The following is an 18,937-nucleotide window of genomic DNA, read 5'->3' as shown; positions in this document are numbered from 1 at the left end:
GGGATCTACTATACCACACACAGCTATACACGATAAACAATACTACGAGTATATTATCACCTCAGTTTTGGTTCAAGCGATAAAAATGGCTTTCTCCAAAAAGTATATCACGAGATGCTAATGTCACACTCAAAACAGAACAACTTTGTCCTTGTGCAACAAACATGGGACTGTCACTTGCCATCACGTCGTCCTGTCGCGTCATACACTGTGGCATTGGATTTCTAAAAATAACCAACGACAATTTCATACATAACGATTACCTACCGCGCAAAAACTACGGGTGCATCACTACAGTTACTTGGAAGAAACTACATTTGGATGGATTTATAGTGTTTGTAAATGTAAGTCCCAAGAAAGATCCGTTATTAACACTTAAATAACCTGCTTTATTAATTAGATTCTTTATGAATGCTTCTTGGTTATAAAAATAATATTAACTAAACTGTTGTTCAAGTTGTGATGTGTCTTTACAATTAAACATTATAGAGTCAATATCTGAGGATTCTTCAGGAAAAGTTTTCAGTTTTGGAGTGAACCGTAGAAAGCAATTTGTAGAGTTAGAATTTGATTGGCGTTTCAGTTTGAATTCGTTAGACAAAATAAATCAATCAATAATAATTTATTGTACGCTGTTTGAACTTGGTAGAAGTTGTTATTGCTAACTTTTATGTTATGAGGTTTACGTAAACATTTACAGAAAATAATGAATCTCACCCAATCGTTTTAAAAAGGTCCCTAATAGATAAATATATTATTGTACATTGTAGACTTTCGTAAATCAACACCAATATAATGTACAAAATATTTACTTATAACTACGTATAAATAAATATAAAAGTTATCGTATTGCTATAAATTAAAACAGTCTTAAAAATGTTTTAGATTTCTGCGATAATTTCAATCATTAGTTAAAGGAAATCCTGTGCCAGCAATGACAATTTGATCACATAATATATACACATAATATCTGATCACATAAAAAACTTATATAACAAAAAAACACTAGCTACAAAAGCCAGCTCATTGTATCCTTGTTTCTGTAATATATCGATGAAACTAATATAATTTAGAAAACTCGTATCAGTGTGTCCTTAGTTATGTTTGTGTAATATATCAGGAAAGGGGAGGTTACCTTGTCTAAGTTTCGCCCCCTCTCGCAGGGGTAGGTGGTAATAGCCTACGCGAGGAGCATAAAATATCCCCGTCGCCAGGCAACCAAGGGCGACAGCCCTCCCAAGGCTTACGGTATTAGACGTTTTACAAAGGATATTCTACTAAGAATTTTTGCGATCTCACTAGAGAACTCAGTGACTCGGAAAACACGTTCAAATCGTCGACCATTACTATAATAGAGTGATTGACTCATATCAAATTTAATATAAACAATATTAATTTCGCATTAAATATTATATCGTTATTAATGAATAAAAGTTAAGGATTTCTTATAAAACTTAATTTAAAAATCATGTATTTTTTTTTTTAATTTTCCAAACGACAAAAACGCTGTCGTCCATTTTGTGACGTCACAATGTTATTGATGTACTAAACGTCAAACTAATTGGTAACTAATATATTTGTCAAACGCTCCGTTTGTAAAGGATTTGTTATAATGACGTCATGAAACAGTTGAAATATGGACCATCATGACCGACAGTCGTATTGTCAAAAACATATTTAAAAACTAAAATTTTCATGTTATCACGTTTCGAAAAAATATTAAAAAAAAAAATTAACTTTTTGTAGTAGAACGATAAATTTAAAAAAAAGTGCCTATTAGTGTATGAATCCGGGCTGTTAAGTTTGCAGTATTGTATATAAGCTCTATAATATTTTTAAAATTGTACGTTTTATATCTGGACAATAAGGAATCTGGAGCCTTGCTTCATTCCAAGACCACATGGTTCAACACTATTGGTCTATCGCCTTGTGAAAAACGAAACAAGAAAAATACAGTTTAACTCAGCTCACATTTTCGCTACGCATCTCGGATGACATCAGTTTGTTTGCATAAAATGGCCGCGCCTCTCGTTAGTGCTCGTGTCTTTTTATTTTTAATTTTGTAAGGGAAATTAAGCACATGTCCTTGATATACGTAATCCAAGATATACTTAAATATTCAAAGGAATTGATATTTTATCTTCCTGTCACTACTTATGTTTGTATGTTCACTTATTATGTTATCTATTGAAAGAATCATTATCATGCGGTTTTCACAGGTGAGCTAACTCAGGAGCAACAATGCTGCGCCGAAAAAGCTCAACGGTAAAAGCGGTCGGACGCATCAGCGTGGTTCGATCCCCACCCCGTTGGTCTATTATTATCGTACCCACTCCTCATCATCATCATCATCAGCCGATGACGTCCACTGCTGGACAAAGGACTGTTGCATGGACCTCCAAGCACAACGGTCTCGAGCCGCCAGCCACTACTAAATAGTCTTTCCCGACTAGTTGGAGTAGAATATTCGTCTTATTAAAAAGATAATAGGGCAAATATTCTTTTTTAAAAATATAGGCTTTGTTTCACTACGATCGGACGTATAGAATAAAAGTTACCTGAAAATAACTGAATTTCACGAACTGATTCGCCGGCGTAAGTTAGGAGAAGCTAGTCAAGTTCAAGTAAGCGTGAACAAATGCCAAGCAGTTCCGTGCTGACCATGGAGTACAAGGGTTGTGGTTTTTAGTCTCCGTGAAGTAGGATGCCCTGCCGGCTACCCGGTAGAAGTGCGGAAGGATTTTTTTCCTCCCCGAGAACAAAAAAGTCAAGCTCAAGTAAACAAAGTCTACAAGTACTTCTTACAATGACATAATGGTTCGGAAGGCAAAAACGAGTGTGCTGTAGTCCACACAACTGAAATACATTTTTTTAGGTCTTCCTCTCAACGTCCGTTCGCCTCGCCCGATCACACTTTTCGTAACTCATTCACCGGGTTAATCCCCAAGCCAAGCGTGCGTAAAGTTATACTTCAAAAAGCATCATTATAGAATAACACCACAGGCCCTGCATTCTGTATAGTTACAGCGATGTGACATCGCTCATTTGCATGGCAACTTCGTTGTTAGTGCCATTTTATTTTTGGCATCCCATAGAAATAAAGTTCAAATTCTAATCAAACTTGTTATAGGCGAATCGATGAGTATAAAATAGCGGAAACACACCCCTGCTGGCCTATTCACTATATTGGTCTTTATTATCAACGTATTAAAATAAACATCAAATCAATTGACAAAATGATCTACCTACTATAAGTTATCCACCAGTACCGCATGATATTTGTTACTTAGCATCTCAATTTCGTATATGTCAACTAGCCTAACTCAAGTAACCAAAGATCTATACTAATATTATAAAGCTGAAGAGTTTGTTTGTTTGTTTGATTGAACGCGGTTATCTCGGGAACTACTGGTCCGATTTCAAAAAATGTTTCAGTGTTAGATAGCCCATTTATCGAGGAAGGCTATAGACTATATATTATACCTGTATTCCTACGGTAACGGGAACCACGCGGATGAAACCGCGCGGCATCAGTAAGTAGTGAATAAGCCTGGAGGTCCCTTAAGTGATAAACGTGTATCTTTGATTGTTAGCATCAATGACACAGACTTAAAATAACATATATTTCATTCTCGGTTTATGTCGGGGGTCTTTTTGAGCACCACTCTGCCCCCCAGTTTGTCTAGACGCATCGATTACCCTTCCGGAGGTCCGGTGACGTATCCTAATTGGATTAGCTAAGCTTTGTTTTACATTTTCCTGCATTTTCCAGCACGTAAAAGCCTTTGTTCTCTCGCCCTTTTCTCTTTTAAAAACCAATGCAGCCCTGTAAGCTCCATTCGCCTCTATTAAAAGGACTTATGGTTTCATTTTTATTTTTGGCTGGATTTTTAAATACTATTTTATGATAGTCCTTTGTTTCACCCATTAAAATAATGTACGTAAATATATGTTGTAGTGAAAAGACTTGACTTGACTTGAGATTTAACTTAATGATGTTTTTCATTCGTTTGTTTGCTACTTTGAAAACAATGAAAAAAAATGTTGGCTTTCGAATGTCTGTATATAGGACTTTTACAATCTTTTTGTGTGTAATTAAATAAAATAATATCAAGAGTGTTTTTTTTAATGAGAACTGCTGAATATCTTAGGATAGATAGCACTTATAATAAGAAAAGTTTTTTGTTAGCTCTATAATTACGAGTTAATGCCTATTTAATTTAAATCTTTTTTCCGAGTGTATTATTTATAAAAAAAAATGTAATAGAAATCATTTTATATTTTTTTATTAAAATTTCGCATTAAGTTTCAGTCGTATCAAATATACCAAAAAATGCAATTTCCTTGGACATAAACCAGTTGCTTCGGGCAAGTTGCCAAGTTTACCTGCAGTGAACGATACTCCTTTGTGTTTTCCTTTTGTTTGATATGACACTTAATTTATTAGGTTTCATGTCTGAAACGGATCTTACAGTCTCGCTTTGGGATATTGGATAAAAATTGTGGAACAGAAATTGTGGGTGTGATATGTATATTAACAATATGCAAAAACTCACCTACCATCATGGGAGATTGCAGTCAAGGGCTAACTTGTAAAAAAAAACTATGTAAGTAATCATCAGACCCGAAGTAATTTCGAAGATATGTCTACTATATGACTGTTGTCTCTATCTCTATCCTTCATGACTAAGGATTGTGATCCCCCCTTGGCGAGTAATCTTTTGATGTACACTACACTACACTCTTCCGTCATGTAAGGTGGCCATTTGAACGGCACTGTAAAAGGTGCGGACACCTGTCTCTTTGAGTAGATCCGACCTCGTGGCCGTTTGTCATCTACATTGCCTTCTATATGACTGTTGTATCAACAGTCGGATACAGTAGCCAGTAATCCTTGAGATGGCGCGTTTTGTGAAGAGGTCCCTCAATCTGGTGTCCTGAAAGCCAATTCCCTGTGTACTCAAAAGTCCCTCACAGTTTCACAGAGTTCATTAACTCATCATCGAAGGTAGTGGGGTACCAACAAACCTGGCAACACCCAGAATCATAGTCTGCATGCTTTTCTGAGTTCAGAATTGTAAACCGAATGTCCTCATATTATGCACACTGGACTCCATCCGGCACCCGGATTATTATAGCTTTCTCAACTTCGAATTAACTTGAATGAAACTCAAACTTTAGAACACGAAGGACGAAGTACGTCAGAGAAATTGATCCATTGTCGCCCTTCGTCCTCCCGCCCTTGAACTCTGGAGAGCTTACGCAAGCGCCTCGTCCTTTTGAGCAAACTCATGAAATGGATATTCGACCTCGTTGTATATACAACTGTATAAATAGATTCATTAACTGTGCCTACTTGTACGAGATTTGGACACACTTGGTAAACGACGCCGTTATTTGGACAACAGTTATTATGAATAACACACGGCACACCTACCTCCATTCTAAAAGATATTTTTTGTCATCACACTAATAGAATACTGTTTTTTTTTATTATGTTCTTTGTAATAGAAGGAGAGCCTGTTATGACGAGACATGCCTCATTTTATGAAGGCAAGTTTGTCAGTCCATTCTACCATAGGTTTGAAAGGTAGCAAGTTTTGAGGATCCAGATCCTCAAGTTGCCAAGTATAAAACGCATGTTTTTGAATTTTTTTTACGGGATATCATCAATGATAATTTTATATTATAGATCGGTTACGTCTCTACAAAATCACCGCAAAAAGTGATCCGAATAATAGGCTACAATACTGAGTATATATAGTTTTTACATTTCCTGAACACATTCGACATTATTTGTTTAAATAACGTTCGTTGTTGACCACAACTAACATTGAGTTGACTATTAATTTCCTATTTTGAACGTCTCATTTTTCATGCGCTAGTAACACATCTAACAGTATTTAATATCATTGGATATCATGAGGAATGATGTCAGGCGTCAGAGCCTTAGCTTCGTGGCAAGTCTTCGCTAGAGGCCTTGCTTTTTTAGGTAATGCTAGCAACTCCCCACCAAATACAAGTCCACGTGCCTGCAGCGCTAACGGCAGGACATCCGATAAAACTGATCGTATGTTGGTCGCGATCTTCATGTTGTCATGCACAACTGACGTGACTGGGGACATGATTCCTCATATTATCTACACCAATAAAGAGGGAACATTTGTATTTTTGTATGTAAGAATAAACTTAAAAGTACTGGACCGATTTAAAAGTTTTATCCCTGCATTACCGTGGGAATAAAACTACGCCAGTGAAACCGCGATAGCAAATGAAACATAAAAAAAGACGCTATATTATATACTTGGATGATTAAAAGTCTGGAACCTGGAAAGCCTTGAAACCTTCCAAAGTAAAAAAAAAACTGGCTGTCGCAGGTTCTCGGTCCATGTAGGTCCAAGCTGCTATACGTGGTGTATAAAAAACCATACTCTTAGACGAGCGCTAGAGCCGTAGTGCAACGGAGGTACTGGCGAGTTTAAGTGAGGTTCCGGAGCCTACCAGAATGCGTGGGTGGTAGGGTGGTCATCGAGCGGGTTTTAGTGGTAAAGTCCCGCTTTACATGTCTTGTACCCCAGCTTATCGGTTATCTCACAAATAGACCCCCCCCCCCCCCCCCCCGAGAAAAAAGGAAGAATAAGGTTCTCGGTCCGGTACGTCTTTGCCAATAAGGCAGCTAGCCGCGGCCGAAGCTGAGTAGGTTACTTCGAAAGTATACTCACATTCTGTAGGCGTTTAAGGTCTTCGACATCGTACGTTGTGCGCGCTAACAGCTCGTATCCATCCCACTGCACTAGTCACACACAACAGTATCACACTAATCACTATTACTCAATAACTATATCAAAATTGTTTATTGTATATTAAGTTTGTTATCAAAACACGGCACCTGCACGATAGATAGATATTTTCAAGAAAATATTTATGACTTAAATAAGAAGGTTGCATGTATTTACTTAAAAGATTAGTTGTGAAAAACCAAGCGGCACTAAAATACCCCAAGAATGTAACCTAACACTAAGTTGATAGAGTGTCCGACTAAGTGTAGACTAAAGAATATACAATAACAGACAATAATTAATTAAACCTTCAAACCAGTAGTAAGCGACGAAAACTCATCTCAAACAACCACTGCGCATAATGACGGATTCGAGATTGTAGTAAACAGGAAGAAAAGCAGGTTTCCGAATAGGGAAGTAAGAAGAGGCGGGAGTATACAAACTACTGAAATAAGAGGTATGGAAAAGAAAAAATTTTTACATGTATGGCGTCTACAGAAGGACACTACAGAAGAAATTCTGGATAAGTACGTCCGTGAAAAATTAATAGATGTACCAATTAAGGTTGAAAAAATCAAACATAAGACTGAACGAGATTATGCCTCATTTATAATAGAGAAAATTTTATAATAGAGATTTTAAAATTTTATAATAATTTATAATAGAGAAAGAGAGCAAATATGAGCAATTGTGTCAATCAGAAATTTGGCCTGTGAATGTCGAATTCTGTGAATGGATTTGGTTTCGGAGGATCGCTAAACGCCCAAAGACAGGAGATTAATAGTCGAAATAAATCATTGGAGTTGTTTTACCAAAACGTTCGAGGACTGCGAACAAAACTAGAAGAGTTTTACGCTGGGGTGGTCTCCTCCAATGCAGATTTGTTCGCAGTAACAGAAACAGGGTGTAATGAATCTATCCACGACGCTGAGTTAATTCCACCCGGATATACAATTATAAGGTGCGACCGAGCAGATGGTCGTAAGCAAGGTGGCGCGTTTCTCGTGGCCACACCGCGCCTTGAACTGCGGCAAGTGCAGTGTGATGTAGACATAGATGCGCATTCGTTTGAACTGGTATCTGCGACAGTACACTTGCGTGAACGGTTTTTGTTGTTGTTATGTGTCGTATATATACCGCCTAATAGCTGTGAAAGCGAGTATATGGTATTATTTGGAATTATAGAAAGACTTTGTAGTAGTTATACAGAGGTAGTAGTAGTAGGAGACTTTAACATGTATTCGTGTTCTTTGTGTATAAATAATTATTATGAATATTTCCAGACCTATTGTGAGTTCACTCAGAGTAACACAGTAAGTAATTGTAACGACAGATGTTTGGATCTGGTTTTGAGTGCTTTATCAGCGGACGGCAGGGTGTGCGTGCGCGCGGCGACGGCGCCGCTCGTGGCGGTCGACGCTCACCACCCACCGCTCGAGATCAGCCTGACGTTGCCTTCACACCGCCACGCAGACGAGGGACTACCTGGAGAGTGCCCTTCTACCCCGTTAGGTTGGAATTTTTATAAAGCAGATTTTGTTTCACTGTACTCGGAGATCGCGGCCGTGGACTGGACTCCGATGTATAATTTGGAATTGGAGGATAGTTTGAGGTATTTTTATGATATTCTAAAGTCAATAATCGATGGCTGGGTTCCGAAAAAAAAGCGAAATCCTGTATCCCCCGGGTATAATTACCCTGAGTGGTACACGGTTGAATTAATTCGCAACATAAAGTTGAAAGCAGATCTTCACCGGCGGTACAAAACTAGTAATTCGAGGGACGATTATGATAAATTTTCGCGGAGCAGGGCAATGGTCAAAAGTATGATAGAAGTGGCTCACGAAGACTATAAGCGCCGGGTTCAGAATCAACTCCTTAGGGATCCCTTATCCTTTTGGAACTTTACAAAATCAAAAAGGGGTAATAGGGGTCCACAAAAAGTTTTAAAGAATGGGGTTCTGTTGAGTGCGGAGCAATGTGCTGCAGAGTTCGCTCACTACTTCCATTCGATTTATAGCCCAGAGCGAGCAGACTTGAATGTGGACGCAGCTATAGCGGAAGCGGGTGGAGCAAACACAGCAGCGCGGGTTCACGTAGATCGATTGACCTTGAACGAGGTAAGACAGGCGCTTACACAACTTAAGCCGAAAAAGTCCGCGGGACCAGATGGCATACCACCGTACCTATTCAGAGACTGTAGATGGGTACTAGCGGAGCCACTGCATTACATATTTAATCAGTGTCTTAAAGGTGCTGTGTTTCCGGAGATTTGGAAATTAACAAGAGTCGTCCCAGTTCCTAAAGGTCGATCGGGAACACAGTTAGAGGGGTACAGGCCTGTAGCGGTGCTGTCCACTCCCGCAAAAGTATTAGAGTCAGCGATCCACAAAAACATATATAACCAGGTCAGCGTACAGCTATCGGACGCGCAGCATGGATTCAGACCAGCGAGGAGTACGACGAGCAACCTTCTCACGTATATGTCTAATATTGTTCCAACACTGGACAGGGGGCGACAGACTGATGCAGCATATTTTGATTTTAAAAAGGCTTTTGATTTAGTAGATAACGACGTGCTCTTAAAAAAGTTAGCATCGGTTGGGTTCACTAAACATCTTCTGAACTGGTTTGCGAGTTACTTACGGGATAGGCAGCAATATGTGGATTACGGTGGTTATAGGTCTGAACCGTATTTCACCAGATCTGGTGTGAGTCAAGGGAGCAACCTAGGACCTTTACAGTTTATTTTAATGATAAATGACCTGCCTCTGGTGATCAAGAACGCAAAGTGCTTGTTGTTCGCAGATGACCTCAAACTCTTTTTGACTGTAGACGATGAGAATGACTGTGTTAGATTACAAAATGACATCAATCGAGTAGTTAAATGGAGTGAGGACAATAAGTTACAATTTAACACTTCTAAATGTGCCATAATTTCGTTTTCTAAGGCACAGTCTCCCCTTCGTTATGATTATAAGATCGATGGGGTACCAGCTTCGAGAGTTTCGGAGGTGAAGGACCTGGGGGTGATTTTGAACACGGAGCTGACGTTTCGTAATCACATAACAAAGTGCTGCAAGAAAGCCTACAAAAATTTAGGTTTTTTGCTACGTACTGTTAGGGGCTTCAGCAACATAAAAGCGGTAATAGTGCTTTATAATGCTTTGGTGAGAAGCCAGTTAGAAAGTAACTCGGTCATATGGGCTCCACATGAGGTTAAATATAGCCTGATGTTGGAGCGCGTACAGAATAAATTTATTAGATATTTGTATATGAGGCTGTATGGGGTATACCCATACTATCCATTAATGTACCCAACGTTATTTATACTAGGTATGGTCGGATATAATGAACTGCGGGTTAGGAGGGAACTGGCACTCGTGTTATATATCTTTAAACTCTTAAGAGGAAAGGTGTATAATGCGGAGGTACTAGTACAGGTGAGCCTAAACGTCCCGGACCGTTACGTGTCGCGGAGACGCAAGCCTCAGTTGCTGGTGGTACCGAGCGGACGTACTATTTTAGCCAAAAAAGCTCCGTTGACGTGCGCACTTCGCACTCTGAACGTCGTAGCTGAAAACATCGACATCTTCTCTTGTACTCTGAGTGAACTCACAAGGATTGCTGAGTGGTGTATTTGTTATACTAAGTAGGTAATATTAATTGTAATGTATATAGGTAAATAGAATTAAGTTTTAGATTTATAATATAGTACTAAGCTAGCGAATTAGGTGATACCTGTAAGGCTAGTTTTAAGTTATGATGATAATAAATAAATAAATAAATAAATAAATAAATAAATTATACAATCAAAATTTTACAAAATCATTGACTACAGATGAACCTTTATGTCGAATAAAAAAAAACAGAAATGGAAAATTTAAATGAAGAATTTAGCTTCATAAAGCATTAAAATGGCCATGAAATTAAATTTCTGACAAGAATAATTTGTACCTAAACATCAACAATGAAACCAAAACGGTGTAAACTCCTTTATTGTAAAGTGTGAGTAAACCTGAGTTTTAGCAAAAAAAAATATGAGAAACGATAAATAAAAAAAAATCTCTCGGTCTCGACAGAACGAGTCTCGGAACGCTCGACAGAAGTGATAAATTGCCGTATGATGCAGCTGCCGTATGCGTAGAGAAAGAGAAGCCAGACTGAGTGGCGCCGTAACGCATTACGTTACGAAGCGGGGTAACGTTACGTACGAAGAAGTTATCACTTCAAAAATAAGTACATCATTACATTTAGGATCCTGAGATACAGGTTTATCAAACTTAAATTAGAGTCCTCAGCACCATTGTAAAAGGACTTATTTTAACAATAAATTGCATTTCATTATAATGGTAATTATAGGTTTAAGTTGGTATATATGCATTTGGTACAAAAATAACAAGTTGCCACACAAACCACAGAAAAAATTAAAACTATTAAAACCAGTATACGGCACCGACACCTTCGTTATTAGATTTGAAGAAGAAGATGAAGATAAAACTAATATTTATACATCATACGAACAATCGGAAGCAAAGCAAAACGAATCAAGATTTAATGCAGCAATTTTTCCAAATAAAACCAATATTAACACTGCGAATTGTACAAGTCATGTACCAGAGTCACGATCGGTCGTTCGTTCACGCTATAAACCAGAACGAAGATTTCGGTTTAATTTAACGTTTTATTGAAATAATAAAGCCGTTACAACCATTAAGGATTAATATGAAAAAACCGTTTCAAGTGAATTTAATGTACCTAATCAAGAAAACACAAATCTTACTAAAGACGAAAGAGGTGGCTACCAAAATAACAATAAAATTAAGTGCAAGTTCTTAAGCACTGCATAAAATGCGCAGTGGTTTTTGTAATACGAATATTGTGACAACAAACACTGAAACAAGAAATAAGATACGTCTAGTTGACTCAGTTTGATCTTAATAGTGTTCAGAGTAATCAAAAACTATCGATGATATAGTTATTATATACGAGTATTACTATATTCTAATGCAGCTGCTATAAGACAGCTTGGGAATTTGTTTTTCATTAGGCTTCTTAACAACATAGTGAAATTGTGATACCTAATAAAAAACCCCTGTATCGCTCGTAACTTAAATTTTAAATTACGATTATCTCTTTTTTATATAAGTGTAAAAATGAATAGCAAATATACTGTGACGATTAAGACGATTATGGTAAAGCGTACCTACTGTAATTTTCACAGAACAATGAATTTGTTAGTATTATATTATAAAGAAAATAAACTAGAACTTATAACTATAGAATGTTACTATAAAATAAAAATCAAGAAGTTTTCTTAACATCTACCAGAACACGCACGTGTATTTTTTGGCACACACAAAAATACACAACATTTCATGCCAATTATTGCACAATCCACGTCCGAAAGAGAGGTGGCTATCAATACCGCTATGCGAAAAGGGGACAAGACATAATCGTAATCAAAATAGACCAACTCCTACGCATCGCGGTGGTTGGTGTGTCGTTGATCCCTTTAGATCATTGTCTCGTGTTATGAGTGAGATTTGTTTGTTTGTTTTTGATACAACTCCAATAACTTTATTTATTTTGATATCGATGGTAAACTAAACAGTACCAATATATTTATTTTTATGTTAGTGCGATACTACACATAGAAAAACACAATAATAAACAAGGACGAAGTCGTGATTCTCTTATCTGCTTATGTATGAGTTAAGTAAACATTATGTAATAAATTGTCTATTGTCCACACTTACATCAGTAAAACTTTATAGAAAAATATGTAAATATCAAGATTGTTTACTTTTGTACACTTGTACATATGTTAATCTGTGACAATGGAAAAACTGCATTGTATACTAAAAAAAATAAAGTTATTGCGTTTATTGCATCCATATACGTAGTCAATCGATTAAATTGTAAAGCAAAAACAATCTCTTATGACGTGCTTTTATGATTGGTTTTCATGGCACTATTGTTATTTAACTATTCTTCATTTTCAATTTCCTCGTTTTTCATTAGGCTTCATTTCAACTTTTTGCACAGAAGTAAACCTATTATTTGGCTAATAGTAGTGATTTCCAAGAAGTATAAGATTCTCGGATATGTATACTAAAATCTACGAATTATTTTATGATAAATATTTTTATCTTGCTATTCCACACTACACTACTTATTCTATTTTATGTATAGTGTGTACAAACAAGTTTGGCAAATGAAAAGTGTTAAACAAGGTGTAATTTCCGACATTATCGATGATATTTTGGGTATTCTTTAATTTACTTCACTTAAAGACTGGCGATTCAATCATAAATAGGAGGAAAACATATTATAAACAAAAACAAAATATTGAGGCAGATCTAATTAATTAACAAGGCTTTTTTTTATTAAGAAGTCCTGAGTCACGAAATCCAAGGAACATTTAAGCTCATGATATTGGTTAAATCCGGACAAAGCTACATAGATTTAATTAGCAGACGTAAGAAACTCATTTGGTTACTCTTTACATGAAAAAAGCCTTTCATAATATTTTCTATTTTAATATTGTTCTTACCTTTTACAATATTGTTTGCTGATGAAAGCGAAACAAACTGCTTACCTACATGTTGCTTACAAATTGTGTACCTACATTACGTACGTAGTTTGAAATCGTTCAGAAAAATAATCTAACATAATAATTATTTGTACAAAAGGTCAATGTTGAACCTTTTTGAAAAGAAATTATTGAGTTGATTACAACTAGAAAGAAAGAACAGAAAGAAAATAAGTTTATTCATTTTTAGTGTCACAAACAGTACATCCTATTTATAATTAATATTATAATTATGACTGTCTGTGACACTAAACAAAAAGGGTATACAGCTCAGCATTAGCCGTTCATTGCAAAAAAGCAATGCCCAGCGCTACACATTAATTTTACATTAAATAGTTTGGTATAATGGTAAATGGGACCTTAGAGCAAAACATAAGGCACGTTTTGACCTTTAAATAAAAATAGAAGAGGGTGAAATAGGGGTTGAAAGTTTGTATGGAAAGTCCTTCATTTTTAGAGTAAATTTTAAAAATTTGTTCATAAATCATAAAAAAATGCGAAATATAACGTGACTCAAGAATTTTTAAAATGGTGAAAGAGGAGATGAAAGTTAACATTGACTTCCACGTGGACGAAGTCGCGGGCGTCCGCTGGTTCATAATAATCTTCAAAAGTTGAAACGTGTAAAGTCGTCTCTGTAGACGTTTATACTTGTACAACATTCGACTAATTGGATCATACTTACCGAGTCTTACTAGGATTCTGTCAAAGAACTAAATTTCTTAATAGCGTTGAGTTGAGACCTTACGTTAAGAATGATATGAAGCATTACAAGAATTTCATTACAAACATTTACAAGGAACTATTAACAAGGATTAAGTACAGAAATTCTATACTAATTATTTTAGCCAACGTGTTCGAAGGACCAAAAAATTATTAGGTATCCGAAAGCAAAATTCCAAAAATATTTATTTTGACAAGTTGTCATAATATGTGTGACTACAAAATCCTATCAGTTAAAACATAATATTGAAGAAACTATGGTAGACAATTTTTTATAAGTCATACATACGAGTAGACACCTTTCCACCTTTGGACTAAAAATAAGCTTCTTATCTTTTACGAGTAAATTTTAATATCCATCATCCATTTGACTATAGCTTCATGGAAAGTAGCTATAAAATGAACCAGGCCATTGCCGTAATTTTTAGAAATTCGGAACGCAAGAATTCACTTTGAGTCTCCGATAAAATGGGTTAATCAGTTGCAAATATCTATTCATTTACAAATCTGATTTCGTCGGCAACGCAAGCATAGATTTTAATATATAAACAAGCGGCTAACTAACGTTTTGCGAGTGAATAAGTAATAAATGTTACCATATCTACGATAATACAAATGGGTCTAGGACACGCAACTGTATAGTCTAAGTTTTTCCATGTATACAAGCAGTAGCAAAAATATTTTGTTACTTTCTTTTTGACAAATATCTTCTAACAAATCTGTAGAAAGAAATCTAGAAATGACGCTTAATAAAAAAAATAAGAACCAACATTAAAGGATATAAATAACAGTATAGAAATAGCTCTATCAAATCAAATATGGGTAACTAGCGGACGCCCACGAAATCGTCCGAGTGGAATTCAGTTTTTCACAAATCCCGCGGGAACCAAGGATTTTTCCGGGATGAAAAGTAGCTTTGTTAATCCTGATTAAAATCTATTTCCATTCCAAATTTCAGCCAAATCGGTTCAGTAGTAGCGGCGTTAAAGGGTTACAAACATCCATACAAACTTCCTATGTATAATATAATAGGATTATTAATAGGATAACAATAAATAACATATTTAAAACATGGATAATTTAACCAACAATCAATTTCACCTGAATACAACTGCTTCATATACAACTGCTATAAAAAGTAATTGAGTTGTTATCGTAACAACTTAACCAGTGGTTATATATTTACTTTTGAATACGCTGTCAACATTTTAGAAATCATAATTGAGTTCTGGTTTATAAGTGATTGATCAATGTAATTAGTTAAAGCTTTTTTGTTACGTATTTATGTACGAAAAAATCGTTAGTTGCGCTTTTAGCCAAACCCACTTTTTAAAAAAATTACTTTAAAAAATCTTTATTGGAAAGGTATATTATTAGGGAGTAACGATGACTGTATTTAATCTGACAAAGGTTGTTTGTCTCCGTATTCCCACAGAAACGTCAACAGTTGAAACAGTTGAACCCGAGCCGATAGCCGATAGTATTAAATTTAAATAAAATCTAGGATAACAAAAAACGAGATAGATACTCAGGACACAACAATCAGATTCTTAGTATTTGAGGTGTTAGAATTAGGTATAGTAGGATTTTTGATGCTGATTAAAAATCAAATGCAGTCTATATATTTTTATCAACTCCTTTTAGAAAGAAGAGACGTACATTTTAAAGATGTGCCAAACATCATAATGCCTTACATTAGGCAATTTTAAGACAAATCGAGTAAAAATAGTAGTTAACCTTTGCTTAGACACTTAACGTCCATTATTATCTATTATTAAATTCAATTAGGAGAACATTAAAGCAGCAAGCGCGCCGATTACCAAGCCATTAGTCTCAATATTACGAGAACAAGACAAAATGGGTCAGATGGTGGATATTAACAACTGCCAACGGACGGACAATTTATTTTAAGAGCAGAATTACGTTGAAGTTTTATTGATCGTTGTAACACCATCAAATCAAATTTATAAAGACTTTTCACTGACGACAAAGCTGATAAGTGGTCAGCTAATTTTGTATCACAATATTAGGAGACTAATTATTTGTTAGTTTTTTGTTTAGCTTTTTGAACCCTTAGTTTGAAAACTAATAGTTTTAAATAGCGCGTAAAACATTTTGTGTACCATTTTGCAATAATGTTAGCAAGTTATGTATGAAAGAATCATGAATTAAAAATTTTAATTACAAGTATTAAAAGCTCTATTTAAGAAAAGAATACTCTATTGTTACATGAACTTGCTGATGGTGATGGTATACCATGGTATACAACGAGTAAGTTGACAAATAGCAAAATGTTGATTCTTGAAGTTGCAACTATAGCTTTTAAATTGTTGAGCGAACATGAGCCTACCGTAGGCTCTACAAGTGGAAAGAAAGTTTCAAGTCTACCCGAAAAGGTTGTTAATTACCCAAAGTTACAGATTCTATAATCTACGGGTGATATTAATCTCAATGCCCTTTCGTGTTTTTTTTTTAAGTTCAGATATATCAATATATGAATGTCATGTCCCATTAATTCCATTGAAAATAGCGTTTGAAATTATGCAAAAAATAGTAGAACAGGAAATATTATTTAAACCTCGTTAATTTAATAGAGGATAAATTGATCTGAGGATAAATACATGTTTAAAAGGTAAATTATAAAACAACATTGGCGATGTACAATATACATATTTATTTTTAAAAGCAGCTCTTCCTAAAAGTTTATTTTGTAAGCTGCTTTTCTCGATGCAACGCAATTCTAAAGAGGAAATAAGAACATTAAAGTAGAAGCAGTAAGTAGGGAAACTCGAGCTACTTTGCTCAAGGCAATTCTAAAGGAAAAATAGGAACACTAAAGTAGAAGAAGATACGGAAACACGTTTCCAACTGGAATCCAATTTGAGCCTCCAATGAAATAGGGCAAGATGATTGCATTCCCCAACGAGTTCGCAGCGCGATTCGCTTCATTAGATAGACACTCGATACATAATAAATCTTTGGCGAGAAAGAAATGAAGCAGTGAAAAATTTATATCAGGCAAAAAATCGTGCAAACAAAGGAAGAAACGTAATAGCTGCGTATAAAATTCGCAATTATTGCATTCTCGGGATGCCGCGTGCAACTATCTTGTCTTGTTGAGGAATACTAAACGGGGTTGGAATGAGGTAGGTTTTAGAGAATCCTTTATGAATGTTGAGTAACTCTAATGAAATTGCTTTTGCAATCTAGTTTAATTAATTGACATTCAACAGTTATATAATATACAAGAATGAAGCTTCAAAACATACAAAGCATGAAAATTACTGAAAAATGGGTCGGTGTACATTTATGTACTCATTTTAATTTTGTTCACGTGTGCATCGAGTTATAGAGAGCCAGAAAAGATCCGAGTACTTTGTGTATTATGATATCATTCTAACGTGATTAACGTTCTAATGACTCACTGTTCATGGTAGATCAAAAATCTTATGGACAATTCTACATGGTATTATGGTAGTAAACGTAAAGTATAAGAAACCTGGGTATTTTACCCGTGTGTTAGATATATCATTTAAAATTAATGTAGATGCATTTTTGCTTTTTAGAATTGTAAAAAGCAGTCTGAAAGAAACATCTACAGTATTAAATCAACTATATATCAAAGCATTAAAGTCGATATTTCTTCGTAATCAGCGTAAATGTATTTCACATTGGTCACGCTACCGGATAGAGAATTTAATGACAGAATTAAAATTACAAGAGAGGAACAATTAAAAACAAAACATGAACAATTATGTTCACTAGAAACGCATAATCAACTAAAAAATCTACTTCCTTGTAAATACAACACTAACTTAATTGAAAGTTTTGGATCACAAACTTGCAGATTTGAAAGATCTGCTTTAAGGTGATTCCCAATCTTGTTAAAATCGTGATTATATTCAAGTTTTGCTAAAAATTCTACAATAATTGCATATAGTGAAACTTTCTATCATAGTTATTTATCCCTTTTCTTCTAATTTCAAACTAACTGTGCTTAATAGTTAATTTAGAATAATATTTAATATAACAATAGTTATCAGGTTACTTTGCTAGCATAGTAACAGTCTGGATATATGTATAAAATATCAGGAATCTCGACTATTGTAACTTTTTGCGTTGTGCAGCAAAGTGCATTACAATTGAAGACAAACAGAGCGTTAATAAGAATGCTAAGTGGGCAGAAATTAAATTCACGATACGCAAGAATTCGTTGACTCACATACTACGAACCATTACTATCAGACATCGATAAACTGGGACTACTAGTTCTATAAAGTCGTACTATTTTAACAATTTTTTTCAATATTTGCAACTAACTTTATCAAAGTTTTTGAGCAGCGCACTAACTTGGAAGCGCTAAATCACGTTGCGAACTTTGCTAGTAGGATACTTAGCTACTGCCGAAAATTAAATAAATAAGCATCTAAAATTCAGTCAAGATGAAAATCAAACAGTCTCTTAATAAATTTTGATGGGACAATCCTTTCAACTGGGAAATATATCATCAATGATATCAGTTTATTAAGTTTAATGTTATATTTAGTAAAAAAATAACTAATTCCAAATCACGTAGATGCTCTACAAGTGACCTAAAAATGTTAATACTCCTATTTTTTATCAAGTCGGTGAAAAACTGAACAAAGGAGCATTTAATGTAATTGAAATTCAACATGCGAATGAACGTTTCAGGCCTTCACAGCACAAAGCGGTCAACGCTACAAACAAAGTTGAAATCGATATAAAGGTACACAAAACGGCTATTTATAAGCCTGATTCACATTATTCCAGTACATACATAAACCCTTTGCACAAACATGAACTAGAAAGAGTATATCAT

At 35.3% G+C, this 18,937-nt stretch overlaps 1 protein-coding gene across 7 annotated transcripts in view; it reads right to left on the bottom strand.

The window, feature by feature from the left end:
- The window catches only part of LOC112052587 (kinesin light chain), a 76,845-nt gene that overhangs the window by 44,742 nt on the left and 13,166 nt on the right, over positions 1-18,937 (bottom strand). For 6 of the 7 annotated variants that reach the window (XR_008251575.1, XM_052886244.1, XM_024091731.2 and 3 more), the window contains exon 2: positions 6,723-6,889. The exons of the other annotated variant lie outside the window; for it this stretch is intronic. Coding sequence is in view for 5 of the 6 variants with exons in the window: in XM_052886244.1 (XP_052742204.1) it covers positions 6,723-6,751 (29 nt within the window). In the remaining variant the exon portion in view is untranslated. The remainder of the gene's footprint in view (positions 1-6,722; positions 6,890-18,937) is intronic. 7 annotated transcript variants of the gene reach the window in all.

The sequence above is a fragment of the Bicyclus anynana genome, chromosome 16 (assembly GCF_947172395.1).
Source record: "Bicyclus anynana chromosome 16, ilBicAnyn1.1, whole genome shotgun sequence".
NCBI classification, from domain to species: Eukaryota; Metazoa; Arthropoda; class Insecta; order Lepidoptera; family Nymphalidae; genus Bicyclus; species Bicyclus anynana.
Note: the sequence above shows the minus strand (reverse complement) of the source record. Positions and strands in the feature narration are given on the sequence as shown.